Source organism: Phragmites australis, chromosome 17, assembly GCF_958298935.1.
Source record: "Phragmites australis chromosome 17, lpPhrAust1.1, whole genome shotgun sequence".
Lineage (NCBI taxonomy): Eukaryota > Viridiplantae > Streptophyta > Magnoliopsida > Poales > Poaceae > Phragmites > Phragmites australis.
In genome coordinates this window covers 11504335-11532138 of record NC_084937.1, presented here as the reverse complement: position 1 = coordinate 11532138, position 27804 = coordinate 11504335, and the positions used below count along the sequence as shown (strand labels likewise).

The 27804-nt window shown below is 43.7% G+C and overlaps 2 protein-coding genes across 3 annotated transcripts; one reads left to right on the top strand and one right to left on the bottom strand.

The window, feature by feature from the left end:
* Window positions 1-5804: 5804 nt before the first annotated feature.
* Window positions 5805-10728, top strand: LOC133897788 (brassinosteroid LRR receptor kinase BRL1). The gene is made up of 2 exons (XM_062338613.1): window positions 5805-6125; window positions 6571-10728. Exon 2 carries the CDS (start codon window positions 6707-6709, stop codon window positions 10352-10354), a length of 3648 nt encoding a protein of 1215 aa, XP_062194597.1. The 5' UTR covers window positions 5805-6125; window positions 6571-6706; the 3' UTR covers window positions 10355-10728.
* A 5225-nt stretch (window positions 10729-15953) lies between these two features.
* LOC133897701 (ubiquitin-conjugating enzyme E2 28-like) lies at window positions 15954-19044 on the bottom strand. Of its 2 annotated transcripts, none has more exons than XM_062338506.1 (3): window positions 18881-19044; window positions 17233-17450; window positions 15954-16385 (listed from the first exon to the last, which is right to left on the bottom strand). In XM_062338506.1, the coding sequence occupies exons 2-3, from the start codon at window positions 17446-17448 to the stop codon at window positions 16155-16157; spliced, it is 447 nt and encodes a 148-aa protein (XP_062194490.1). In that variant the 5' UTR covers window positions 17449-17450; window positions 18881-19044; the 3' UTR covers window positions 15954-16154. The 2 variants fall into 2 exon arrangements, with proteins under 2 accessions (XP_062194490.1, XP_062194489.1); XM_062338505.1 differs by lacking the exon at window positions 18881-19044 and adding an exon at window positions 18577-18723.
* Window positions 19045-27804: the final 8760 nt, after the last annotated feature.

Genomic DNA, 27804 nt, shown 5'->3' with positions numbered 1-27804 from the left:
ATTTCACATTGTCATTATTGGCGAAGCCTACCCGTCATGTCTCTTGCAACATTCTCACTGGCACCAAATATTTCTGTAGTGGTCGGTGGCTAGAGTTTTGCTGGGTGATATCAGATCATCTCTAACTATATTCTCTTCATTTCATTCTATTTCTGATTTTATTTTCTCTCATCTCCAACAGCTTCCTTTCGAGGGGAATCATGAAGGAAAAGGAGAGAGAATCTCGTCCTGAAGTAAATTACCTTGAGAATCCTTTTGAAACAGGAACCGTGAAGTAAAACCGTTGGAGCGTTGAAGGGAACAAAAATCACTTCACTATGGGATTTTCTCTCCCGAAGGGAAACTGTTGGGCATAGTTTTAGACAGTTTCTTTGGGAGTTGCTTATTCCACTACTTCTCTAGAATTCGAGGATTTTATATTATGTATCGCTTTTCATTCATGACTATGAACAAACAAAGATTGTGTGATGCACTATGATCCAACATATAGTAAAGTTACCCGTAGAACCAAACATATAAATTACTCTCGTCTACATGGTATCCTTCATTCAAACCTTTGCTTCTTCTTTTTTTACAAGCAGAGCGAAATACTTTATTTTTGGATTTTCTAAATACCGACCACTAATGTCTTTGGAGGATTTTAGTTTTTTTTTTCAAGTAGCCGACATGAGTTCTGCCTTAATTCATTAAGAGGGTTTATACACTACTACAGAACACCAGATATATAGCGCCTCATCAGTACCGGTTTAATAGTAATCGGTATTATTGACGTATCAGTGCTAGTTCTTAAACTCCCACGCGCGAACAACCACTGAGGAGTAAAGAACCGACACTAATAGTGTCTATCAGTGCTGGTTCGATATACCAAGTAGTACTGATGGGACTCTGCAGTATGAAGCCCCCTTCTCCCCCAAGCGCGACCAGAGCCATCATAAACCCACCAAAACAACGTCGATCACCATTTTTGCTATCTCTACGGTTGAAAGATTCAAGATTTGGAGGAGTCAAGTGCTCTAAGGTTAATAAGATGATATATCTTTCTTTTTTAGATAGATTTACTTGGTAGATTGCTCTAGGGTTGATGGTTGATGCTTGTTCTATGGTTATGGATTTAGAGATGCAATTAAGATAAAATTTAGAAAAAGTTTGCAACTTTGTCATTATTATATGTATAAAGATGATCTACATTTGATTCTTAGTTATATTTAGTTGCTATATTGCTCTAGATTTGAATTTAGGTGGTTGTTTCTTGGTGTTGAATTTTGGAATGAGCAAGAGCTTTAATATGATATAAATTAGAGAAAGATCGTTATTTTTGTCACTGTAGATGATCTAAGGTGTAGATTAATAGTCACATGTAAATAGATGTGGGTGCGTATATTAAAATATGTAGACAATTACAAATTTTTCACTACTTGAACCGTTATTGCTATTAAAAATTACAAAAATACCAATAGAACTGTCATTCGAGTGGCATCCTTGCAAAGAATAAAAAATCAGGGAGGTATTTGCAAATGCCCCTAAAATCTAGCTCTAATTTTCTAGTATGTGGTTTGTGTATATATTTAAATTCTTTAATTTAAATAATAATCCAGTGGATTTTCTCTGTTTATTAATCAACGTAGTGAATTTAACACAATTGATATAATATTGTGTTGTAGGAATGGAATGCCCACCCACGGGTCGCAATCTGACATGGCAGCTCGGGTCCTCGAGAAGGCCTAAGTACCGGAAGGAGCTCAGCACTCAAATAGGGATCAATCAAAATGAGAGGTAATTTAATAAATTTGTTCTAGATTTTGAAATGTTTAATGATTATAAGCTGAATGTGTTTAATTATAATAATTTGTAGATGGACTGGTCATGGATGTACAAGGATCGAGGGCTAGAGTTCTTTGTTGGCGTTGAGGATTTTCTGAGGGCTATTGCAGTGTACAAGAAGCCAAAAAGGAAGCGTGACAATCATTATATTATTGTCCGTGTGTTGACTACAAGAATGAGAAGCAATTTTCAAACATTGAACAGATCTGTGAACACTTGATTCGCAGGGGTTTTAAGGTTGCCTATACCCTTTGAACTAAGCATGGTGAATTTGAAGATGTTGTACGTGAAGGGCAACCAACTAAGCAATGATACGACAGCTAATGAAGACTTCGATATGTCGGCATTTGAAGATACTTTTATCGAGAACGATGGAGGGGACACTTTTGTTGGCAATAATGAAGACGGCTTAGAGCAAATATTGCACGATGGGGAGGGAGACATCACCAGTGAAAGACAACATCAAAAGTTTGAGCGCATGGTAGAGGACTCTAAAAAATTAATTTACCCAAACTGTAAAGATGAGCGCAACAAGTTGCATGTGGTGCTGACACTAATGAAAATGAAGGCTAGCAATGGTTGGGCCGATAAGGGCTTCAACGAATTGTTAGAATTCTTGAGAGAATTGCTTCCAAGGGGGAATGTGTTGCCCAAAAATACATACCATGCCAAGCAGTTTATCTACCCATTGAGATTGGAAGTAGAAAAAATACATGTATGTGGAAATAACTGTATGTTGTTTTGCAGCGAGGATGCAGACTTGAAAGCATGTCGTGTTTGCAATGCACCACAGTACAAGCGCAACATTGATGATATTGAGAGAGATGGCGTAGGGGTGAAGAGAAAGAAGAAAAGACCCCTATTAAGGTGGTTTGGTATTTCCCTATAAAACCTCGTTTGAAGTGATTGTTTGCTAACAGAGCGAATGCCGAGTTGATGCGATGGCACGCCAAACAGTGCAAGAAAGATGGAATGCTTAGACACCCTGCTGATGGCATGCAAAGGAGGAGATTCGATTCAAAATACAAGGAATTCAGAGATGAAGTGAGTAATATAAGGTTCGAGTTGAGTATGGATGGGATGAATCCCTTCAGCAACACGAGAAGTACTCATAGCACCTGACTCGTGACTCTCTGTATCTACAACATTCCACCTTGGATGTGCATGAAGCGGAAGTACCTTATAATGTCTTTGCTGATTAGTGGGCCAAATCAACTAGGCAACAATATCGATGTGTACCTCAAACCATTGATTGAAGACCTTCTTATATTGTGGAAAGATGGCGTACAGGTATGGGATGAGTACATACGTGAGAATTTCACCCTACGCTCAATGCTATTCGTAACGATATCAGATTGGCCCGCTCTTGGTAACCTATCAGGACAGGCTATAAAGGGTACAATGGATGTGTTCAGTGCTTGGAGGAAACGGAGGGGGGGGGTAGCTGACGAACAGTCAAAAAATGATCTTTATGGATCATCATAGGTTCCTTCGTCCAGATCACCCATACCGCAAGAATAAAAGAGCTTTTGATGTGACAGTGGAGCATCATCAACCTCTGAAGATTCGTATTGGAGAACAGGTATTTAAGATGGTAAAGACACTTAGAGTTGTTATTGGAAAGGGGCCAGGTAGTAAAAAATCTCGGTTGGGCAACATGCTCCTATGTGAAAAAAGATATCAATATTTTGGTTGCTGTCTTGTTGAAAGTATCTTATGGTTCGACATGCAATCAACGTCATGCACGTGGAGAAGAATGTGTTTGATAGCTTGATTAGTACCTTATTAGACATATCCGGAAAAACAAAAGATATACTAAATGCATGGCTGGATCTGGGAGAAATGAATCTAAGGAAGGACCTACATTACATACAATTAGACAACAGCAAAAAGAAACTTCCCACAACTTGATACACTATAAGCAAGGAAGAGAAGATCCGCCTGTGTGGTTGCTTACGTGATGTCAAAGTTCCGACTGGTTACTGCTGTAACAGCAGGAGCTTAGTAAACATGCAAGATAAGAAGTTAGTTGGCATGAAGTCTCATGATTGTCACGTGATGATGACGCAGATGCTTCTAGTTGCAATTAGAGGTATTCTGCTAGATAAGATCCGAGACCTAATCATAAAGTTGTGTTCATTATTCAACATAATTTCACAGAAGGTCATTGATCCGAACAAACTAGCAAAGCTATAGGAAGACATGGTCCATACTATATGTCAGTTTGAGACTATTTTTTCTTTGATATTTTTTGATATAATACCCCATCTAATTGTTCACATTGTGGGTGAGAGAAAGAGCCTTGGCCCCATGTTTCTATATCAGATGTATCCTTTCGAAAGGTTCATAGGGGTTCTGAAGAAATATGTTCGTAACCAAGGTCGCATGGAAGGTTGCATTGCGCAAAAGTGGAGAACGGAGTAGGTCATTGAGTTTTGCATTGACTACATGAAACCGAACGTGATTGGTATGCCTACATCTCACTATGAGGGGAGGCTAAAGGGGAAAGAAATGATAGGTCATACTTCGATGTCAGAGTAGAGGCACGCAAGAACGACGGATGGCGGTGGCCGATGCAAACCGATCTATGATCGGCAAACCAAAAAAAGAAACATCAATCAAATGATTGGTGAGAGAGAAAAATGATCAACAGATCAAACAAATACTCTCTAAGGTGGCCAATCAACATGATAAAGGATGCGAACTCTAGGTACGGGTGGTGTAGGTCTTAGTGGAGATCATGGAGATTAATCTCCCTAGGGATGGTGTGATGCGGAAGCGGGCGGTGGAGGGTTAGACCAAAACTTATCTGATACCATGTAGATGAGAGAAATTGGTCTAATGCGACGGATGTATTCAGGGCAGTCGACTAGCAGGGGCAGGGTGGACGCTCGCACAGGGCCCAAAATAATTGAAGCACCCAAATCCTAATTAACTTACATAAGTATTTACTTAATCAGAGAAAAAGAAAGCCCAGCAAAGCCATTATTATATGCAGAATTTTGTTAACCATTTCTGTAGCTGTTGCATCTATAGAAAGGAGCTTTTCTAAACTCAAGCTGCTGAAGACCTACTTACGTTCTACTATAATACAAGAAAGACTCAATGGATTGATGAAAATAGCACTTGAAAATGATGTTGTGGAGAAGATTAAGTATGAAGATATAATTGAAGATTTATTTTAAGAAATACTAAAAGGATGATACTTTTCGGTAGAACACAAGATCAGTTTGTTGCTTGAGTACTACCTTTACTCTTTTAGCATTAATATTTAATGTATTCCTAAGTATTATAAGAAATAACATGTATTTAAGTTATACAATGAAGTGAAAGTATACTTTGGTATATGAATTTTCCAATTTTAAAGTCTCATTTTGCATTTTGCACCCGGCCTCAAATTCCTAGAGGCAACCCTGGATGTATTACTTAGCCTCAAAGACAGATTATATAAAAGTATAAGACTTGAAGGACAATAAGTCTTTCAGGTTTCACATGATTAAATCATAAAATATCAAATATATATATATATCTTCACAAATAAATACAGACATATATCAATATCTCCAACAGACTGACATGCTAAAACCTAACTCGGTGAAGATGCACATAGAAACAGACATGTAAATGACTTTCGTGAGACATGAATAACGTTCCTATTATCGGCAAGAGGATACAAACAACATGAAATCCTTTTTTGCAAGAACAAAAATTACAATTTACTCTCTCGAACAACCCCCAAACACAATTCTTCTCTCTCCAACACTGCCCACAAACAAACTCTCGGTGAAAAGCAAATCAAAATTATGAGATTTCTTTGTTTAATGAGAGAGAGAGGGAGAGAGAGATGGAAAAAGCCGGGCTCGGGGCCGGGAATCAAATCCCAAGTTTGACCGGGCGCGGATGCTGAGACATACAACCAAAAAGGAAACGCCTTTATAGCCCCTCGCACGAACCCAATATTCTTCTTCTAAGCGCGCCTTCGATTAATTACTCGATTAAAACAATTCGGCCCCTCTTTCCGGGGCTAATTGCCGTCGCAAGGAAATCAGCTCGGCGAGGTTTTGTTAATCCGAAATGCGTTAAACTAAGCTAATGGGAGGTTCAGTAGCGCCTGCCTCTCTCCTTACTTAAATAGTCTCCAAGTGCTGCTGTGTGTGCTCTTCTAGTCTTCTGCTTTTGCTTCTCTCTTCTCTGCTACTTTCTCTCTCTTCGTCTCCAATTGTTGTAGTTGTAGGTTGGTCTGCTGTTGTTCTTCCATTCTTCATGAGGGTTTGGGTTCTTGGGCAGTTCTTCGCTTGGCCAAGGTGAGCAGCTTCTTCTTGGCTTTGCTTTGCTTTGCTTTGGTGCTACTGGTTTCTTGGTTTGAAATGTTCGGTTGTTCCTGTTGGCTTCCGATTAATCTTGGTTTCTTGTGGTTTTCTGGTCCTCTGGTTCTTGTTCTTGAGACATCGTTAGGTTGGTTTCTTGGTCCCAATTTAATGTTGGATTTATTTCCTATTTGATTCATGGGATTCTGTCAATTGTGGCATACTTGTCCCTCTTTTGGGTGTGGTATGCAGTTTGCACTTTTGCACCAAGAATTTCGCATTTGCTGCTGCATGCCCAATTCTTCAACTGTTCTTGGCATGGGTGCTTTCCCTTCCAAAGATTCCTTGTGTTCTTTTTTTTTTGGTTTTATGTTAGAAGCCATTTATGCCGCAAATTTGGGTAATTCTAGCTGATTCGTGAATTTCTTGTGCAAATTTGCAGGGACGTCGCACTGCGAGTTCTCTCCATCGACATGTGAAGTCATCCAAGAATACGGCAGGACGCAAGAACTCGGCGGCCTTCTTCTCCATTGGGGTCTCTTCATTTTTGCGGGAATCGACGCGTGCGAATTAGAGTCATGGCCGCCTCCCCGCCCTTGACGACGGCGGCCTCGTGCTTCTTGGTGGCGGTGGTGTTGCTGCTTCAAGTGACGGTGCCCGCCATTGCCGGCGCCGAGGAGGATGCAGCTGCGCTGCTTGCCTTCCGGCGTGAGTCCGTGGCGGACGATCCGCGCGGTGCGCTCGCGGGCTGGGCGCGCGGCGCGGCGGAGAACTCCACCGCGGCGCCGTGCTCGTGGGCTGGCGTCTCGTGCGCGCCGCCGCCCGACGGCCGCGTCGTCGCCGTCAACCTCAGTGGCATGGTGCTCGCCGGCGAGCTCCGGCTCGACGCGCTCCTCGCGCTCCCGGCGCTCCAGCGCCTCGACCTCCGCGGCAATGCTTTCTACGGCAACCTCTCGCACGCCGCGGTCACGCCGTGCGCGCTCGTGGAGGTGGACATGTCGTCGAACGCCTTCAACGGGACGCTCCCTCCGGCGTTCCTGGCGTCGTGCGGCGCCCTGCAGAGCTTGAACCTGTCGAGGAACTCCCTCGTCAGCGACGGGTTCCCGTTCGCGCCGTCGCTGCGGTCGCTCGACCTGTCTCGCAACCGTTTGGCGGACGCCGGCCTGCTCAACTACTCCTTCGCAGGCTGCCACGGCCTGCGGTACCTCAACCTCTCCGCCAACCAGTTCGCTGGGCGGCTGCCGGAGCTCGCGCCTTGCAGCGAGGTCGCCGTGCTCGACGTCTCGTGGAACCACATGTCGGGCGCGCTGCCTGTCGGGCTCATGGCCACTGCGCCGACCAACTTGACGTACCTGAGCATCGCCGGGAACAACTTCACCGGCGATGTCTCGGGGTACGGCTTCGGCGGGTGCGCGAACCTGGCGGTGCTGGATTGGTCCTACAATGGCCTAAGCAGTACCAAATTGCCGCCGGGCCTCGCCAACTGCCGCGGGCTTGAGACGCTGGACATGTCGGGGAACAAGCTCCTCTCTGGCCCGATACCTACGTTCTTGACAGGTTTCTCGTCGTTGCGGCGACTGGCATTGGCCAGCAACGAGTTTTCCGGTCCGATACCGGATGACCTGAGCCAGTTGTGCGGCAGAATTGTTGAGCTGGACTTGTCAAGCAACCGGCTGGTTGGTGGCTTGCCGGCAAGCTTTGCAAAGTGCAGGTCCCTCGAGGTGCTTGACCTCGGTGGCAACCAGCTCTCCGGGAACTTTGTGGTCAGTGTTGTCAGTACCATCTCCTCACTCCGTGTGCTGAGGCTCTCCTTCAACAACATCACCGGCCTGAACCCGCTGCCGGTGCTCGCGGCGGGTTGCCCATTGCTTGAGGTGATCGACCTTGGGTCCAATAAGCTTGACGGGGAGATAATGGCAGACCTGTGCTCATCACTGCCGTCGCTGCGGAAGCTGTTCCTCCCGAACAATTACCTCAATGGCACAGTGCCGCAGTCCCTTGGCAATTGCGCCAATCTGGAGTCCATTGATCTCAGCTTCAACTTGCTGGTTGGCCAGATTCCAACAGAAATCATGGCGCTGCCGAAGCTTGTTGATCTTGTCATGTGGGCGAATGGCCTGTCCGGCGAGATTCCGGACATGCTTTGCTCCAATAGTACTACATTGGAGACATTGGTGATAAGCTACAACAGCTTCACTGGAGGGATACCCCCTTCCATCACCAAATGTGTCAATCTTATCTGGGTGTCGCTCTCCGGCAACCGCCTCACCGGGAGCATGCCTCGGGGATTCGGTAAGCTCCAGAAGCTTGCCATCCTGCAACTCAATAAGAATCAGCTCTCTGGCCATGTGCCGGCAGAGCTCGGCAGCTGCAACAACCTCATCTGGCTCGACCTCAACAGCAACAACTTCACCGGCACGATACCACCGGAGTTAGCTGGCCAGGCAGGGCTCGTCCCGGGGGGGATTGTGTCAGGGAAGCAGTTCGCGTTCCTGCGGAATGAGGCCGGCAACATCTGCCCGGGTGCTGGTGTGCTCTTTGAGTTCTTTGGCATCCGGCCAGAGAGGCTGGCTGCGTTCCCAGCCGTGCACCTGTGCCCATCCACAAGGATATACACCGGCACAACGGTGTACACATTCAGCAGCAATGGAAGCATGATCTTTCTCGACCTCTCCTACAATGGCCTCACTGGTGCAATACCAGCGAGCCTCGGGAACATGATGTATCTGCAAGTCCTTAACGTGGGACACAATGAGCTCAATGGTACAATACCATATGAATTCTCAGGGCTCAAGTCAATTGGCGCGCTTGACCTCTCAAACAATCATCTCACTGGTGGCATCCCTCCGGGCCTAGGCGGTCTGAATTTCCTCGCCGACTTCGACGTCTCCAACAACAACCTGTCTGGCCCGATCCCTTCATCAGGTCAGCTGACCACATTTCCTCAGTCCCGGTACACCAACAACTCTGGCCTCTGTGGCATCCCTTTGCCTCCTTGCGGTCATGATCCCGGGCGAGGAGGCCAGCCACCAGTTTCACCTGATGGGAGGAGGAAGGTCATTGGAGCAAGCATCCTTGTCGGAGTAGCGCTCTCCGTGCTCATACTGCTCTTGCTGCTGGTCACTCTCTGCAAGCTCAGGAGGAACCGCAAGACTGGAGAGATGAGAACCGGGTACGTTGAGAGCCTTCCAACATCTGGCACATCAAGCTGGAAGCTTTCCGGTGTCCCTGAGCCACTAAGCATCAATGTGGCCACATTTGAGAAGCCACTGAGGAAGCTCACATTTGCGCATCTCCTCGAGGCTACCAACGGCTTCAGAGCAGAGGCCCTCATAGGCTCAGGGGGATTTGGTGAGGTATACAAGGCCAAGCTCAAGGATGGCACCGTTGTTGCCATCAAGAAGCTAATCCATTTCACAGGCCAGGGTGACAGGGAATTCACTGCAGAGATGGAGACCATAGGCAAGATCAAGCACCGCAACCTTGTGCCGTTGCTCGGATATTGCAAGATCGGTGATGAGCGGCTCCTCGTGTACGAATACATGAAGCATGGCAGTCTGGATGTTGTGTTGCATGACAAGGCCAAGGCTGGTGTGAAGCTTGACTGGTCAGCAAGGAAGAAGATTGCAATTGGTTCGGCAAGGGGCCTCGCTTTCCTCCACCATAGCTGCATCCCCCACATCATTCACCGGGACATGAAGTCAAGCAATGTGCTTCTTGATAGCAACCTTGAGGCCCGTGTCTCGGACTTTGGGATGGCAAGGCTGATGAATGCACTTGATACTCATCTGAGTGTGAGCACGCTTGCAGGCACGCCTGGGTATGTGCCACCTGAGTACTACCAAAGCTTCAGGTGCACGACCAAAGGCGATGTCTACAGCTATGGTGTTGTGCTGTTGGAGCTCCTGTCGGGGAAGAAGCCGATCGATCCAAATGAGTTTGGTGACAATAACCTTGTGGGTTGGGTGAAGCAGATGGTGAAGGAGAACAGAAGCAGTGAGATCTTTGATCCCACACTGGCAGACACAAAGTCAGGGGAAGCTGAGCTCTATCAGTATCTGAAGATCGCTTCCGAGTGCTTGGATGATCGGCCTAACCGGAGGCCAACCATGATACAGGTCATGGCAATGTTCAAAGAGCTACAGCTTGACTCCGATAGCGACTTCCTCGACGGCCTCTCGATCAATTCATCGACCATAGATGAATCAGCAGAGAAATCGACATAACATTTTCTGATCCTTGCAGATTTTGATTCTCCGGAGGGATAGAACAGCAACTAGCTCAGTCATTTTAGCTCCGAGGTAGCAGAAGGTAGTCTCCTCCAATTTAGTAGGAAAAGTTATGATTTTGATTCCGTCACTGTATATAGTACACAAATGGGTAGGGTGCAATTGCGGAAAAGCTGTTCTCTTCTGTTGGAGAGATCGGCATGTATTTTAGAATGAAATTCCCAGTGTTTCAGCATCAATCTTGTTGAGGATGTAATACAGATAGCTTTTCTGCACCTGCTTATGTTCTGGCTCTGTTTTCTTGCCTACACCTAAAATTTCATGTATGAACGTCATAGTGTCTTGCAACTTAATACCGTCATTACAAGAACTGACCTTCTTGTTTCTGCCAGTTTCTGATTGATACTTGGCAGACAAAACTGAAAACTGACCATTTGAGAAATTTCTGAAGTTCTTCAGTCTGACAAGCCCCTGCCCCCCTTCTGTTCTGTAGGTGAGTGAGCCTGAATTTCTTCAGCACGGCTATCTATGTTTCACAAAATTGGTATTGCTAATTCTGCCTGTTGCCACTTGCATCTGCATGTTCGCTCAGGGTGTTGACAAAAATTCAGTCCTTAGATTTTGTTGACAGTACCTGAAAATTCATTAGGTACATATAAAAAATATTGTTGTCTTCACCTTGAATGATTGCTATGATGACAAAACTGAGCAACAGAAAGAAGGTTTTCAGTTGTGCACCCTGTACTGAATTGTCATCTACTCTTTCTGCTGACAAGATCTGAGATGGATGTAGTGGTCATGGTAGTTACGGTCCTTGTGGGAGCAGCAGCAGAAGGTAAGGCATGGCTTGAATACATTCCTTTTAGATTATACGAAGTGTGTACTCAGTCTAAAATAAATAAACTATCTTGGCATCTGAGGTATCATCTGCTTCATCTGCATGGTTCATTTCATCTGCCATTTAGAATTTAGCAAGATACTGTTCAGCTTACTCATACGACAACTTCATAATTATAGACAAGTATGCGGTTATGTTTTCTTTTCATTTTTCGAAAGAACGGTTATAAGATCTGGCATCGACTTAAGGAGACGGGCACCCGCTCTTAGGACTTCGACTAAAGAAGGAGATGGGCACCCCATCGTAAGACTTTGAATTATGAACACTTTAAACATGATCCACACTTTCAGGCAAGTGCCCTTACAGGTTTGTTCCCCTTTTCTTTTCTTAGTTGGATGGTACTGTACTTTTCGGTTGTGTCACTCGGCCGGCTTCTTAGTGCAGAACGGTTTATGAGGCTGTGCACAACTGTGTATGGATCAAGGACATCACTGACCCCTTATCCATACTGGCGATTTCTCAGTACTTACAACTATGGTGCCGTCTCAACTCCATCAATCTGTGCAGTGTGGATGACCAGTTGTTTGGAAATGGACTTTCTCTGGTCAGTACTCGGCTAAATTGGCTTATCGCCTGATATTCCACGAAAGCATGCGCTTCGGGGGTGCAAGATTGGTTTGGAAAGCTTAGGCTCCTAGGAAGGTTTGGAAGTATATGTGTGTGCACAGGATGTTCTAGTACTTTCACACCTGAAACACTCTCTTCCTCACCAGGTTTCTTCGCTTTTCTGCTGTCAAAAAGTGGTGCTTGCATTTTCATATCGATCTATACACTTCTCTGACTTCAATACCTGGGTTACTTACTGACTCTTTGGTTAGGTCCAAGTGTATTATTGTGAAGGAAAATTGTAGTGTTGGGCTGTTCTTCTATGACTACGATCAACATATATAACACAAAGCAGGTTAATTTTAAGCGACTTTTTACGCTGCCGCGCAAAATGTCAGTTTTACCCTTGCTACATCATGCTTTGACACTAACTTTTCTCACTGACGAAACAACCTTTATTTTTCAGACGAAGTTTTTCTAGCTGGATGAGGTGAGCAGGTGTCGCTGTCAGACAATTTCAAAGGATTTGGTATTCGGTACTGAGCTAACCATTTTTTGGGTTCTAAATTGTGGTTTTGGTAATCTTATTCATGTTGAATGGTGGTACTAATCAAAGGCTCCGTGAAGTCAGAAGCGTGCTGTGGCCGATTAGGGGTGTAAATTAGTAAATCTAAAGTATTCACCGATCTTTTTTATTCAACCAATAACACTATTTTTTAAAATTAAATAATTTAAAAAAAAACTAGTATAATTAATTAAACTAAAAGAGTCAATGGATACTCTTAGATTCATCTATTACACCTTTATGGCTGATAAACACGATCTAATTTAGGTAGGAGCCTCAAGACTTTGGAGACAATGACCCGTAACCAACCCAGGACAAAAATCTAGTTTGGAAAAAACGATAGGCCTAAGCAGTTGAAGACGTATTGTCACGAACCATATTGCGCGATAGTTATTTCTTCTTCCGTGGCGGTGCCTGCGTATGAACTCATGCTCCGTGGCGGTTCGATCGTTCACCTGATCTGAACCGTCGGTCCACTACATCAGACGATCCAGAACGAACTGGCGCAGTCACCAGCCGTAAGGGTTGCACAGTCTCCAGGCATCCCAGGGGACGTGGCTCATTCGCGGGCACCCGCGCGCAAGCGAACAGCGCACTGCCATGATAGCCTCCACTCTTTCTATTTTTTGAGAAAATTTTCCTCTCACGTCTTTTCATTTTTAAAAAAGGTTTGTATGAGAAAAGTTTGACTTAAAAAGTTTTAAGAAAAAATTTGCACGAGAAAACTTTTACTCAAAAGTTTTCATGGGAAAATTACGTGAGCCCACGCTATCATCGTTATCTGTGACTTGGCGCCCGGGGTCACGTAGAATAGGATTTTCGCATCTCAGGACAAGGTTTTGTCTTTTTTAATGTAACCACCCCTTTTGCATCTAAGAAAAGGACCTCTTTGCACACTGATCTTTATTTTAGGTGCTTTTGCGAGGAAAAGGTATGCAAAGCTAATACTTAGTCTAATTGGGTAACATGGGTGCTGCAAAAAGGTCAAACATAATTTGCGTGTTCCTTTGGGTTTTGGATCTTTTAGTTGAGCAATAGAGATACGGTTAGAAGATACAAGTGCCGTGGATGGGATGCTTATATATGTTGTTTAGTAAAGCTAAGGTTGTGGGTTCACGAGTTGTACGAGTGTTGCAAAAAAAGTTGGGGTTTACAAAAAAAAAATGGAGCAATGAAGTCACCTGGTTTTAGAAATTGCCTTCTCTCAGCTGCAATTGGTGCAAAAAATGGTCAATTTAATTTGAAATGTGTCTAGAGTTAGAGATATTATTATTTGTTTAACTGATTCTTGACATTTTTTCAGTTTTGTTATAGTCTTCCCTACAATACTTTGATTTTGTTTATTCCCTGGTAAACAATGAGGGTTGCAATGGAGGAGAATTATTGCCTGTGGTTGTGCTGGTGCCATGAGTGCTACCCTGAATTCTGGCAACCTATATGTAGAGAACTACAGGTGGCTGTACAATCTTACACAAGTATAGTGAAAGTGTATAGAAGTGTCAGTCTTTTTCCCAGCATGGTGGCTACAGGTATACCAAATAAAGAGCTGCACTTGTTTTATAGGTAATGAGAGAAAGTATTGATGAGAGAGATTATCACTGGGTAATTCAGAATTCAGCCTTGTCCAAACCTTCTTTTCCTATTATGTTATTCCATTCATACTTGCTGATCATAAGCTATGCATGCCATGTAAGGCAACAGGCTCAGAAGAACTGACACAGACCAAACAGACGGTTGGCCAATCTTTTTGTTCTTCTCGAAGAAGAAAGAGCAAGCTATGACTTTCTCCTGCTTCTGCAGATGAAAGCTCACAGAGGATCAACACCCACCAGAAAGCAGCTTTGCAGAACAAGTATGGTCACATACATCCAACAGTGGTGGCCCTGATCCTATCAGTGAGACACTTGTCAGATTTCAGCAAGGCAGTAGACTGGCAAGTTATGTGCTTTTATCTTCTCCTGCAGGGGTGTTTGAAAAAAATGAGTACTATTAGATCTCATTTCATATAATAATGTCACATACCATAGGGTTAAGTGAGATGCAGTTTGTAGGTCTAAAGACTATGGTGGTCTTGGTGTGATCAACACTAAAATCATAAATTATTGTTTTCTAGTTAAATGGATTTGGAAAAAAAAAACTGGCTCTAATAAGACTTGGTCTCAACTTTTGAAAGCCAAATATATAAAATATGGGAATTTGTTTACTCTCAATGCATGGGTGCTTCACAGTTCTGTCAAGTCTTACATAAAGTTAAGCCCTTGTTTCAATGGGGGCGATTTATAAAGTAAAAATAGAGGAAAAGTGAGGTTTTGGAAAGATGTGTGGCTAGGTAATACTCCTTTGCATATCAGTATCCTGATCTTTTCAACATTTGTGCTGATACTAATGTCCTAATGAAGGAGTGTTTTGAGGAAGAGGAATGGAATGTCGAGTTCAGAAGAATCTTCACTGAACAAACAATCTCCAATGGTGTTCCTTGCTAACTTTGTTACAAACAGTGCAGCTAAATGAACTGGAAGATGAGGTGCATTGGGCTCTTGACAAATCTAACTTGTTCTCCACGAGATCTCTTTAGAGATTTATAACCTTTAGAGGTATAGTTAGCAAGGGAGCTAAAAGCCTTTGGAAGTGTGGCATGCATCTCAAGATCAAAGTCTTTCCTTGGCAAATGTTCAAGGACAGCCTGCAGGTGTTGGCAAACCTAAAGAAAAGAGGTTGGAAGGGACATGAGTTGTGCTGTATACTTTCTTTAGATGTCACATTTCGATGTATATTTGTTGCTGCATTAGGGATGCATTTAGATGGGATGGGTACTCATCATCGGTGGTTGATTTATAGGGGAATCAGCCACCTAGTAAATTTGGTATTTAATAACATTTGGGTCTGTTTATGTTTGCGGGTGTAGCTTGGGCTATTTTGAAGGATGCACAACAAAATAACGATTGACAAGATATTTCCAAAAAAGTTAGCTAATATTCTCTGGGATATCTTTTCTGTAGGAATAACGACTGCTGCTCAAAAAGGGTTCGAAGCTCTAAGAAGATTATCTCCTGCATGCTTGAATGGATGAAGAGTTTTGCACCTATTCAAGAGACTCCCGCTGACATCATTTAGTTGTAGGTTTCTCCTGTCTTTGTCCGAGTATCTTGCTATTCCACCCTTTAGATGGATTCGTATTTCTGTTCTCATGAAGAGCTGTAGCTAGACAGACTCCCTTTAGCCTGAGCAGATGTTAGAAACTTTGTGGTGCCTACTTTGTCTATCAATATAAATTCTAAAAAGAAAAGTAGACTGGCAAGTTTCTTCAGTAGTAAGTCGGTGCTATTTGGAAGCAGTGGTTGCAACATGTAACTAAAGAAATTAAAATCACTGTGGTTTGCAGGATCTATCAGCAAGCAATCGATCCGACATGACTCAAATGCAAGCCTACTGACTGTAACCTACACATTTTCACCGAATAAGGGGATTGCAGAGAATGGAACCGAAAAAGCATCTGAAAGATAGAAAATATACCGTCATGAGTTAATGACACATACAAACTGTCACCGGTGTCTTGGAAAGGTTACCCACAGATGCTCTTCAGGGTCTGAACCAAAGTTTGGATGCACACCACAGATTATTCAATATTGACATTACTGTACACAGATAAACTTTGTTCTGAGAAGCCAGTATAATTGACACAGACATCTTGGTCTCCGGGATAGAATCATAAGACAGGAAACTGGTTCGACTTAATTCTTACAACGTTGCAATGATCTATACAGTGACATCTCTCAGTGAGATAGGCATCAGCCCATCGCGTACTTCTGGGTCCAGGCCCTTGCAGTCTCCTCATAGCGCTGCCTCTGATTCTTGTACATGTGGGCGATCTCCGGGACCAAGGGGTCGTCGGGGTTGGGGTCAGTGAGGAGAGAGCTGATGGAGAGGAGGACCTTTGATATAGTCAACGCTGGGCTCCACTGCTCCTTGAGGATGTCAAGGCAAATGCTCCCATTAGAGTTGATGTTTGGGTGATACACCTGCATTGTCAGTGAAACCATTGATGAAATTAGTGGCGAGAAAAGGGAAGTAGCTTTAACAGAAGCTGAATTATTCAACTATTCAGCTTGTCTCAGTATGCTATTCAACTATTCAGCTTGTCTCGAAATGCTTGAATGATAAATTGTTTAAATCAAGAACTAAGAGAAATGCTTCCACAAAATTTTGATAGGATAGGACTAAAACCATTCTTCTCTATCTATCATAAATACTACTAGAAAATATTAGCACCTATTTTTATCAACCCTATGCTGTACTGTAGCCTTCAAAACTTATGAAATTAGGAGAAAACTCAAGGACACCAACGTGATCTGAGTTGCATATGGCAATGCCAGTGAACCATTGCTGACAGACCAACACAGTCATGTATAGACTTCAGGATTTCCCAGGCAGTACTCATTATTTTTAGTACTCACAATTTGAGAACCTCTACCACATTAAAATCAATTGCAATTTAAGCATCAATCACACCCGATCCTGGAAGAAAAATTAAATATATAGCTGAATTAAGTAAAAGGGGGTCTATTAGTGTTCATGACTCACAGGTTAAGCATTCAGCATGACTTTAACTATATAGTTCACTGTAGAAATATCCAAAATTTGAAAATAAAATTATGATATAGAGAAGCACCAAACATGGTTTATTTTGCGCAGAAGGGATAAAAGTTTTCATAATATTGATTTGATTTTTAAGCCTATCAAGTAGTATGTCAATAACAATATCAAGCGCAACCATGATTATAGAACAAAAAATTCAAGTACTAGTGATGAATAGAGATGTTAAGAAAGCAAAAGGATCAGCATATCATATTATTAAAACCAGCTCACCTTCGTTTGGAAGTTCACTTTTGGAGGTTTAAAGGGGTAGTCAGGAGGAAAATGGATATTAACAAAGAACACCCCTCCTGTATAGGGGCTGTCACTAGGACCCATAATTGTGGCCTGCCAGTGGAATAGATCCTCTCCAGCAGGCCCAGCACTGCATGATGTTGGTGGATCTTTTTGCAAATCCACGAGTTCCTTCTGAATCCTTTTGCTTGCCATGTCTGGGAAAGAGAGAATATAATGAATAATGATCAATGACGTGTAAGATCAGAAATAACTTTGAAGTATAGAACACAAACATCTGTAAGCTTGAAATTTCAAATAAATTGCCTTACATGTACTCAATAATAGTATAAGGAAACCTGAACAAATTAGGTGAATGACTAACACGGACTCTATCAAAGTATCAGGGATTCAGGGGTCCTGAATCTAGTTCAAGCATATCCACTAGGTCAACCACTATCATTCCTTTTCTTTCTTTTTATCTTTTGCAACGGACCAAGGAAAGTCCAAATTTACAGCCAGTTCAAAGTGTCACATGGATAGCTTGAGTCATGTTGACATCTGGAAAAAGATGTAACAGAATACTTGTCCATTGGTCATAGTTCAATACTAGAAGCTATCATATAGAAGCTAACTCTGCAAGATAAAAGCATAAAGCGTCTCAATATTTGATTGTAGGCTGCAGCTAGATGGAATCATAGTCTCCAAAGCACCGGTTATTACTTGAGCATCTAGCTAGGATTGCACATTTGCAGTGTGATACCATTGCATCCAATAGTGCGATTACCAAAACAAGTCTAGAGAAAGGTTGCTAATGCATAATAGCACGAATACAAATGACTAGCCATACTGCTAGACCATTGTTTTAACTTAAACCTATTATGACTGTCGGTGAGCACGAATCAATCAATAAGCCGAGTTATTTGCTTTTGTTGCCCTTAAAAAAATTGTACAGAGAAGATTAATGTCCTTTTTCGAGATAGTTGAGATTGATAGATGTCAGACAAAATTTGGGTAGGAATTATGGAAATCACTAATTTAAAAATGTGTAGTACTGTAGTGTACATTTGAAGAATTGAAACCTTGATCAATATACACATTCTTCAGGAACTAAGAAACCAGTCGTATAATTCACCAACTAAAAGAATTATAACAGTGCGATGTATCTATTCGTTCATGCCTAGTTACAGAAACAAGCTTCAGAAACAAAACCAAATGTTTGCAGATTACACTTTCCTGACCAGAACCATAAGGTAAGGAATTAAGGAATCTTTCAGGATATTCAGAACCGCCCCCCCCCCCCCCCCAATCAGAATTTAAAGATTGTAAAGGTAAAAAACGAACCAGACATATCTCCAGTTTCAGTGGAAGGGATGAAACAGTTATTTTCCCCTCTTGCCTCTAAGTCAACCCTAATCCAAAACGGACCAAGCAAATGGACGAACATGAATCTAACATTATCGGGCACAGCGGCACAACACATGAACTCTTGCAGCCCCTTCACCAAAAATTAGTAATAATCAAGCAGCTATTTTTAGTCAAACTCAATCATGGCATCGCCAAGAACACATCGCCACGAATCAAGAGCTCGACCAGCAAGAAGAAGAATCCAACGGATAAGAAAGAGTTGAATGGAATCGCAGATTACCTCGAGGTGAAGCTCGGATTAGCCTCTCTGCTGCTTCGTTCGATCTCCCAAGACAGGAAGAATCTCAATTGTAGGCGTGGGAGAACTGGACCGAGTCGTCGCTTCTCTTGATCGACTGCAATTGGCCGCTGCGGATTATTTTAATCGAGTTCAACTGAGCCCACTGTCAGTGGCTTAACTAAGTGAATTTTTTATATTTATCATATGCCCCGGCAGTTGAATTTTCCTTTATGGAAAATATTTGGTTGTGCCTATCTTAAATGAAACTGGCTTTCCGCTGTCAGCTTGGAACCTAGAAATTTTACAAGAATTTAACGGATAACAATTTAATTCCCTTGGTATTAAGTGAAATCGTTGGAGGTTTAGAATCGCCCCTTTGGGGATGGTCCTGCTCCAATTTTTGGCTCCAGTTCAACTTCTAAAGAAGTTGACTCTACGTGGAAGTCAGACCTAAAAAGTTGTGAGAAATTCTCCTAACGGTCACAGCCAGTGGCGGAGGACTGGTTACAAGGAGGGTTGATCTCCTTCCTCCTCTAACATCTCTTTTCTTCTTCCTCTTTTTCATTTTCTCTATTTTTTCTACTGTTTCTCATGGTGCCACAGTAGGAGAGGCTTGAGCCCCCTCGCCCCGGATCCGCCACTGATCATAGGTTTATTATTGTAGAGCCATTGACGCTCATCATGTTTGCTAGTTTTTATAAATTTTTTTAATATTTTTTCTTTAATATTTTCAAGAATGCATGTCAGTTTTAAAAAATAGTAGGTGTAAGCTACTGTTGCCCGTTCAACGGACGAGAATAAGAACGGGTGAAATCTTGTGGGCCCCGTGATCAATGCATTTAATAATAGATTATAACAATGTTATATACTAAAAGATCTCGCCCATTGAACGTGTGAGACCCAGCCCCGCTCTGCGTTGCAGCATACGAAGATCTCGCCCGTTCACTAAGCGAGAACTTGATCTCGCCCGCTGAATGGGAGAGAACTTTATCTTACCCAGTGAACGAGCGAGATCTTTGTGTGCTGCGATACCGAGCAGGCCCACCCAAAAGGTCTCACCTGTTCAGTGGGTGAAATCTTTTGGGTATATAATATGGCCTTGCTAGCCCTGCCGACATTAGCGTGTCATTTCATTTCAGCTGAGTCGGGAGGGAGAGAGGAGAGGAGAGGAGAGGGGAGGGGAGGGGAGGGGGAAATTTGCGGGGAAGCTCTACCGGAGAAAAGGGGTATGTTTTTTCTATGATTTTTTTTTCAAATCTGGTAGAATAGTCTCTAGATGTATGTTAGAATGTAGATCAAGTTTGAGAATCAGGGTTAGATATAGTTTAGCAACTAGATCTTATTTGTACGTATATTTTAAGAATTAGATATAGTATTTAGACATATATTAGGTATTAGATGTAGGATTTAGACATAGTGTAGTTATAACTGATGTCGTAGATGTAGGATTTAGAGATGTTTGATATAGTTACTTGGGAATATTTTGTTACAGTATAGATTACATGTTGGACTATGCTTGTAATGATTTTTTCTATTATAGATATAGTTTTATATAATTATTTCTATTTTGTCGCAATAATGTTAGGGTTTCTGTCGATGGTTGCCAGGTATGTTGGATATGTGGCAGTTTAGGATTTTTTATGGGATGGTGAAATGGTATTTGATTCGGAAGGGGTAGTACTGTCCTTATTTCAGTCAAGGGATAAGAGTATCTCTAGACCTATGCACAAAAATATCAGACACTTGTATGCCTGATCGATGCGGGGTTTCAAAATAGACTCCGAGGTTTAAGAGTTGACCATTAGTATTGTGGGCAACTGAGTGAGAGATGGTGTATGCTGAGAGGTATACCTGCCTAGGTAAGATAAAGTACGAAAGAGGCACCTGTAGGATGTTGTGCACAGAGGTTGACCTCATATCCTACTTGTGCAATGGAAGAATAAGGAGGCAGTTGAGGAGATGCAGGGTGATGGGTATGCGAAGGAGGAGGGTGATGAGGAAGAGTATGATGAGGATGTTGATCTGGATGGTGCACATTTATCGGATTATCTGACTGAACCGACTGGTGAGGCAGATGAGGAGGAACGTATCTCTTCTCTAATTGAACATATGGAACATGATGATCTTGAGGCTGATGAATTTTCTAAGTATGATTTCTCAGATGATGAGTACGATGCTCCTATTTCCATAGACTGGAACAATCCCAACTTTAACAATCTTGTGGTCAATGAGGGGAATCAAGTGGCCTGAGAGTATAAGTAGCATGAGGTGACCCAGGGTGCTAAGTATCCTACCAGTCAGGCCATGAAGTATGTTGTGACTCAATAGACGATGTGGCTTCGATGGTAGTTTTATGTTGTCAAGTTAAACAAGAAGGAATATGATATCAAGTGCGTGAAGGAGGGTTGTCCATGGTGGGTGCATGGCTTCAAGGGAAAGTGGGTTAGGTATTAGGAGGTGCCAATTGTAGTCGATCACACTTGCACGATAGACGAACTTGAGCCCAGCCACAAGAACATCACCTTAGCCTTTGTCGCCAATGTGATGTATACCTCAATTTTGAACAACATGAACTATGAACCAGGGTTCATAATTAGACAAATTGAGGAGGAGTACAAGTATACTATAAACTACAACAAGGCTTGGAGGGTGAAGAGGAAGTCAATTGAGATGAGGTTTGGGACGTACGAAGCATCATATGACAATCTTCCATATTTGCTACAGACCATTGCTCGAAGAAACCCGATGGATGACGTATTATGACATTAACAAGTACGTATTATTGTCCAAACCTAGCAAGTATGTTCTGAAGCGATGCTTCTTCGCATTAGGAGCATGTATCGAAGCTTTAAAGCATTGTCAGCCTATCCTATGCATCGATGACACTTTCCTTAGTGACAAGTACATTGGACAGATCCTGACTGCTATTGGGGTTGATAGAAACAACTAAGTTCTACTGTTGGCCTTTTCATTTGTGGAGAGTGAGAACACCACCAGTTGGTATTGGTTCCTGTACCGTGTGAGGATGATAATTGTTGGTGCTCGGTCAAACGTGTGCTTTATACATGATCAACATTCTAGGATGCTCGCGTCAATTCTGGATTTACAAAATGGAATGGCCGATGGCTTGATTGGACCTATGTGGCCAGATCTACAAAGTATGTGGTGCATGAGGCATGAGTGCAAACTTCTTCCGTTAATTCAAGAACAAGAACCTCATGAATATGTTTAAGAGGTTGTGCGGTCAGAACTAGCAGCGGAAGTTTGATGCTCTTTAGAAGACATTGGATGAGCTGACAAAGAAGCAAACGTAGGAGCATGCAGGGAGGCTCGTGAGGGGACCGGAGGACAAATCAGTACCTTTCGAGTCTTTGCCAAAGGACAAGAAGCTGACATCACGTGGAGGAATGGGTCATCTACCAGGTCATTTAGCGAGTCGACTAAGAATGAGCCGAAGGAGAAGTGGGCTTTTCTCTATGACACAAATGGGGCTAGGTACGACATTATGACTACAAATTTAGTAGAGGTTTATAACTAGATGATGAAAGATGTGAGAGGGTTGCCACTAGTGGGGATTGTAGAGTTCATAGTTCAACGGACCTGCAAGTATTTCAAGGACTGCTATACAGTGGTGCACATGGCGCTAAATGATGCTTGTTTGATTTATGGGACGAAGATGACCAAGTACATGGAAGAGAAGACAAAGATGCACTGGGTGAAGATCATGAGAACTGCACAACACATATGTCAAATATCTAACTATGGAGTATATACGTATAAGGAGTACATCATATACAGACAAGGTATATACGATGCATATTTGGCAACTCTAGATATCACGTAACGGAATCAGCGATATTTGATACACCCGGAATCAAAGAAGTGCATACTGAGAAGGTTTAGATTGGTTACCCAAACCAATACGATCTGTATTCAAAACAGATCTATCTACTTGGATGTCAAGGAAGATAACTCCCTATCAACTACGACTAGATAGGAGTCGGTACCTCACCCCTATATAAGGCGGAAAGGCTAGGAGGGGGGAAGAGAAAAACTAGAACGAAAAGAGGACAACGAGCAAGACGAAGGGCAACAAAATAGGAGTTACTCGATGACTTTAGCCCTAGGACAGATTAGATCCAATCAACTCCTTGTAATAGTCTTAGACACCTTACTTGTACTCGAGATCATCAATACAAGGCAGCAACACTCCCACAGGACGTAGGGTATTACTCCAATCGGAGGCTCGAACCTGTATACATCGTTTTGTCTCGCTTCGTGATTAATCCCTACCATCGAAGGTACCCAATCAATTTACGAACATATTATCGGGAACTAATCTTCGATAGTTGGCGTGCCAGGTAGGGGACTTCTTTTATTTTGTAGGATTAATCATATCTCAGACTCACTCTTGCGTCAGATTTTCCGACACTGGCTTCTACGATTGCTTCGAGTCGACGGCGAACGTCTTCGAGTCTCCTTCCGTCGACTCGAAAATCATCTTCGGAACTATAGTTTTCTGTTGGGATGATCAAGGTGGACTGATCCACACCGGTACCCTCGAGTCCATACCATTGGATGCATACCACGAAGTGGGACATTTCGAGTGGGATCCTGCGGAGCCTAATGTTCTCCATTGCATGCACATTGATAGCGACGAGGGTGGCGAGGGCGACTCTAATGCTAGCCAGAGCAACCAAACAGATCAATTAGTGTTTATGGCTAGAGGCGACGACCCCCCGTCGGCTGACCCAATGGCAGTAGATCCAAATGCCATGGTCGATAACGACGCACAAATTCTTGGAGATTTAGCGACATCAGTCGCTGCCGACATTACTGGCGCCGAGTTACCACTCGAAACATCCACATCTAGAGCCGTACGTGCACCCGACACGGCCCTCCATCGACGGACCATGGGAAGGCAGATGCCTCCTGGCCTCTCCCGATGACTTTTGGTGGGTGTACCTATACCCGCAACAGCCCACGGCTTAAGGGATAAGCTCCTTCCAAATAGTCATCGTGAGGCTTCATCGACTCAAATGCAACTGAGCCTCAGTAGCGACATATCCAGTACTCCGGATGCTAACGTGCAAGGAGCTCATCTAATTCTTAGATCCCTTCTAGAATTGGATCCAACGAATCCACTGACTCCTATGGTCAATCAAGTCAAGATCCTACTCAATGCGGCTTAGAACCAAGTCACTCGAGCAAACAATCCCCGCAATTCCAGGCCCCCTAGTCGGAACTGTCCCAACTCGAGGAACCACGGGCGAGAATGCTTTCAAGTAGGGGAATCCTAGACAGAAAGCTTAGGTGGTCAAGCCCAAAAATGATATTATGGGTCAAACTGTAGCTGCCCTATCCATAGACAAGGGCATCAAGAAGATCTGAGGAACCGTATTCCTCACAACCGACGTGATCTACGTATGGCGATCAAAAACCGTCGTGAGGAACTCCGTGAAGACAATCGCTGCTACTATGACCATAGATCTACAGGACGAGATGGTCGATATGACTCCCACACTTGGAGAGACAGGCGTGGCAGTCCTCCACCACCTCCTCCTCTAGAGTTCGATGGGGGTTGAGAAGCTTTCATACATGAACTTCGGTTGATTTGGTGGCCTGAGAATTTCAAAGCGGCCCCGATCCAGAAATACGACGAAAAGATCAATCCCAATGAGTGGTTTCAGATCTACACCACCTTAATTTGAGTAGCCGGCGGTGACAATCGAGTAATGGCCAATTATCTGTTAACCGCCCTTGATGGACCTGCAAGGTCCCGGTTGCTAAACTTGCTGCCCAACTCGATTCGTTCGTGGGCAGAACTAAAGGATCAGTTCATAGCCAACTTCCAAGGCACATTCGAGTGCCCAAGAATAGAGAATGACCATCATCAGCTGCACCAAGGTGACAACGAATCTCTTCAAGATTTCATCTGCAGGTTCAGCGACAAGCGTAACACAATCCCTGACCTCTCAGATGAATTGGTAATTATCGCCTTCAAACCAGGTGTTTAGGACATAGACTTGCATGGAAAGATGGCTACTCAGAAGATCCGCACGGTCAAAGAGCTTTTTGAGTTGGTTGACAAGTGCGTGAAACGAGCGGAAGTGCAGGTGCGTGCTAAAAACCTCCAATCTGGCAAGGACAAACCTGATCGCAGTCGACAGGAGCAAATTGCACAACACTGGGGACAACAAAGGCCTCAGTCGAGGTAGTGGAAAGTAGTGCCCCATCCATCGGAGAAACTAGCACGACTTTGACAAGTGCTTTGTGTTCAAGAAGAAACTTGATGAGAAGATCAAGGCAAATGCTGAGCGTGGTAGTAAGCAGGTTAAGCCTAATGTTGAGGGTGACGAGCCCCAGTACCAGAAGGCTTACCACAGCTTGGCGCACATCTTCGAAGGATCCGCCACGTATGAGTCCAAGATACAGTACAAGGCGGTCGAGCGACAAGTCAACCTGGCCCTAACTGGGCTGACTTGGTATCTCAAGTGGTCGGAACAGCCGATCATCTTTGATCAAACCGACCATCCGGCAGCGGTACCATATCCTGGTCGATACTCGGTCGTAGTTTAGCCGACCATACTCAACATCAAGTTTTCCAAAACTCTGGTTGATGGAGGTAGTTCACTCAACCTCATTTTCTACAAAACCTTGGACAAGATGGGAATCCAGAGGTCAGAGCTTAAAACTAGAGTCGTGCCTTTCCACGGCATAACTCCCAACTCATCAACCATACCTCTCGGCCAGATCGAGCTGTTCTAAGCGTCAAAGGTAGCAAGGTGTTGTTGAGGCCAAAGACTCTAGGCTCGTAAGTCTTGCTGGTGCTACCAAATCCAACTACGCCGATGGCAATGCCCACGATGGCATCAACAACAAAAGACCGATGGTTGTGTCAAGGCAGTGCCCCTCGACTCGTCTGAACCATCCAAGACGGTTAAGGTTGGGGCCAACCTCGACCCCAAAAGGAACTCGAGCTCATCACCTTCCTACAGGCAAACCAAGACATGTTCGTATGGCAACCGTCCGATATGCCTGGGGTCCCCAGGGAGGTGATCAAGCATAGACTAGCTGTTAAACCCAATGCCAAACCTGTGGTGCAGGAGCAGCATAGATTTATGAAAGAAAGGAAGAGAGCCATCCAAGAGGAGGTTGATAAGCTCCTAAAGGCAGGCTTCATTCGAGAAGTACATCATCCTACATGGCTCGCGAATCCCGTCCTTATCAAGAAGGCCAATGGAAGATAGAGAATGTGCGTCGACTTCACTGACCTCAACAAGGCTTACCCCAAGGATCCTTTTCCTCTCCCGCGCATCGACCAGATCTTTGACTCAACGGTAGCCTGCGTGTTGTTATATTTTCTAGATACCTATTCAGGGTATCACCAAATTAGCATGGGATTAGAGGATGAGGAGAAAACTGCTTTTACTACTCCTTTTGGTGTATTCTGTTATGTAAAGATGCCTTTCAATTTAAAAAATACTGGTGCTACGTATCAAAGGTATATTTAAAACTGTCTGCAACCCCAAATCGAGTGCAATGTAGAAGTGTACGGTGATGATGTTGTAGTCAAATCGAAAACCGAAAACACATTAGTTGACGATCTCAAAGAAACATTCAACAACCTTAGAAAGTATTGCATGATGCTCAACCCCGAAAAGTGCACATTTGGCGTGCCATCAGGCAAGCTTCTCTCCTGGTGTTGATTCAAGGCATTGAGGCCAACCCACGCAAAATTGAGGCTCTCTACCAGATGCAATCACATCAAACATTGAAAGAGGTCCAGAAACTGATAGGTTGCATTGCTGCTCTTAGTCCATTCATTTCCAAGATGGGCGAGCAAGGGATGCCTTTCTTCAAGCTGTTAAAGAAACAAGATCGGTTTGAGCGGACGAAAGAAGCGGAGCGCGCCTTCCAGAACTTAAAAGGGTACTTATCGTCTTCATTAATCCTTACACCGCCTAACGAAAAAGAGAAGCTCTTTTTGTATACTACAGTTACCCCACAAGTTGTAAGCACAGTACTGGTGGTCGAACAGGAATGTCCTGAGAGAAAGGCCAAGGTTCAGAAATCTATTTACTACATGAGTGAGGTTCTACACAATGCTAAGCTACGGTACTCGCAAGTACAGAAGCTGATATATGTAGTCTTGATGTCTTCCCAGAAATTACAGCACTACTTTCAAGCACACAAGATCAACATCATGCGCGTACCCGGTGAAGGATGTGATACGCAATCAGGAAGCTACTGGATAAATCGCACAATGGGCGGTAGAACTAAATGAGTTCGACGTAAGCTACGCATCACGCACGAGCGTGAAATCCGGAGTGTTAGCGAACTTCATCGCTGAATGGACAAGCATTGAAGAAGCAAAGCCAAACATGGTCGAAGATCACTGGATGCTCTTCTTTGATGGATCTCTCATGCTCCAGGGCGCGGGGGCTGGCATTATACTCAAATCTCCAATGGGTGATGAACTCAGGCACGTTGTTCAATTAGATTTTAAAGCCTGTAACAATGTTGCAGAATATGAAGGACTGGTAAATGGGCTCCGCTTAGCTGCGTTGCTTGGAATTAAATGACTTCTTGTAAAAAGGGACTCACAATTAGTCATGAACCAAGTTCAAAAGGAGTACCTGTGCCCAGACGACAACATGGCAGCTTATTTACTCGAGGTACGAAAGCTTGAGAGAAAGTTTGAAGGGCTAGAAGTGACGCACATTAGAAGGATTGATAGCTCTGGTGCGGATGAACTTGCTAGACTCTCTTCTTCTCGAGCATCGGTACCCGTAGGAGTCTTCGTAGAGAAACTCCTTAAACCATCTGTCTTGACTATTCGACGAACGGATGCTGCCCAACCTGACCAGCTGTCTGGCCAGGTCAGTGAGGCAGAACCCGCATAAATGGATGATGCACTACTC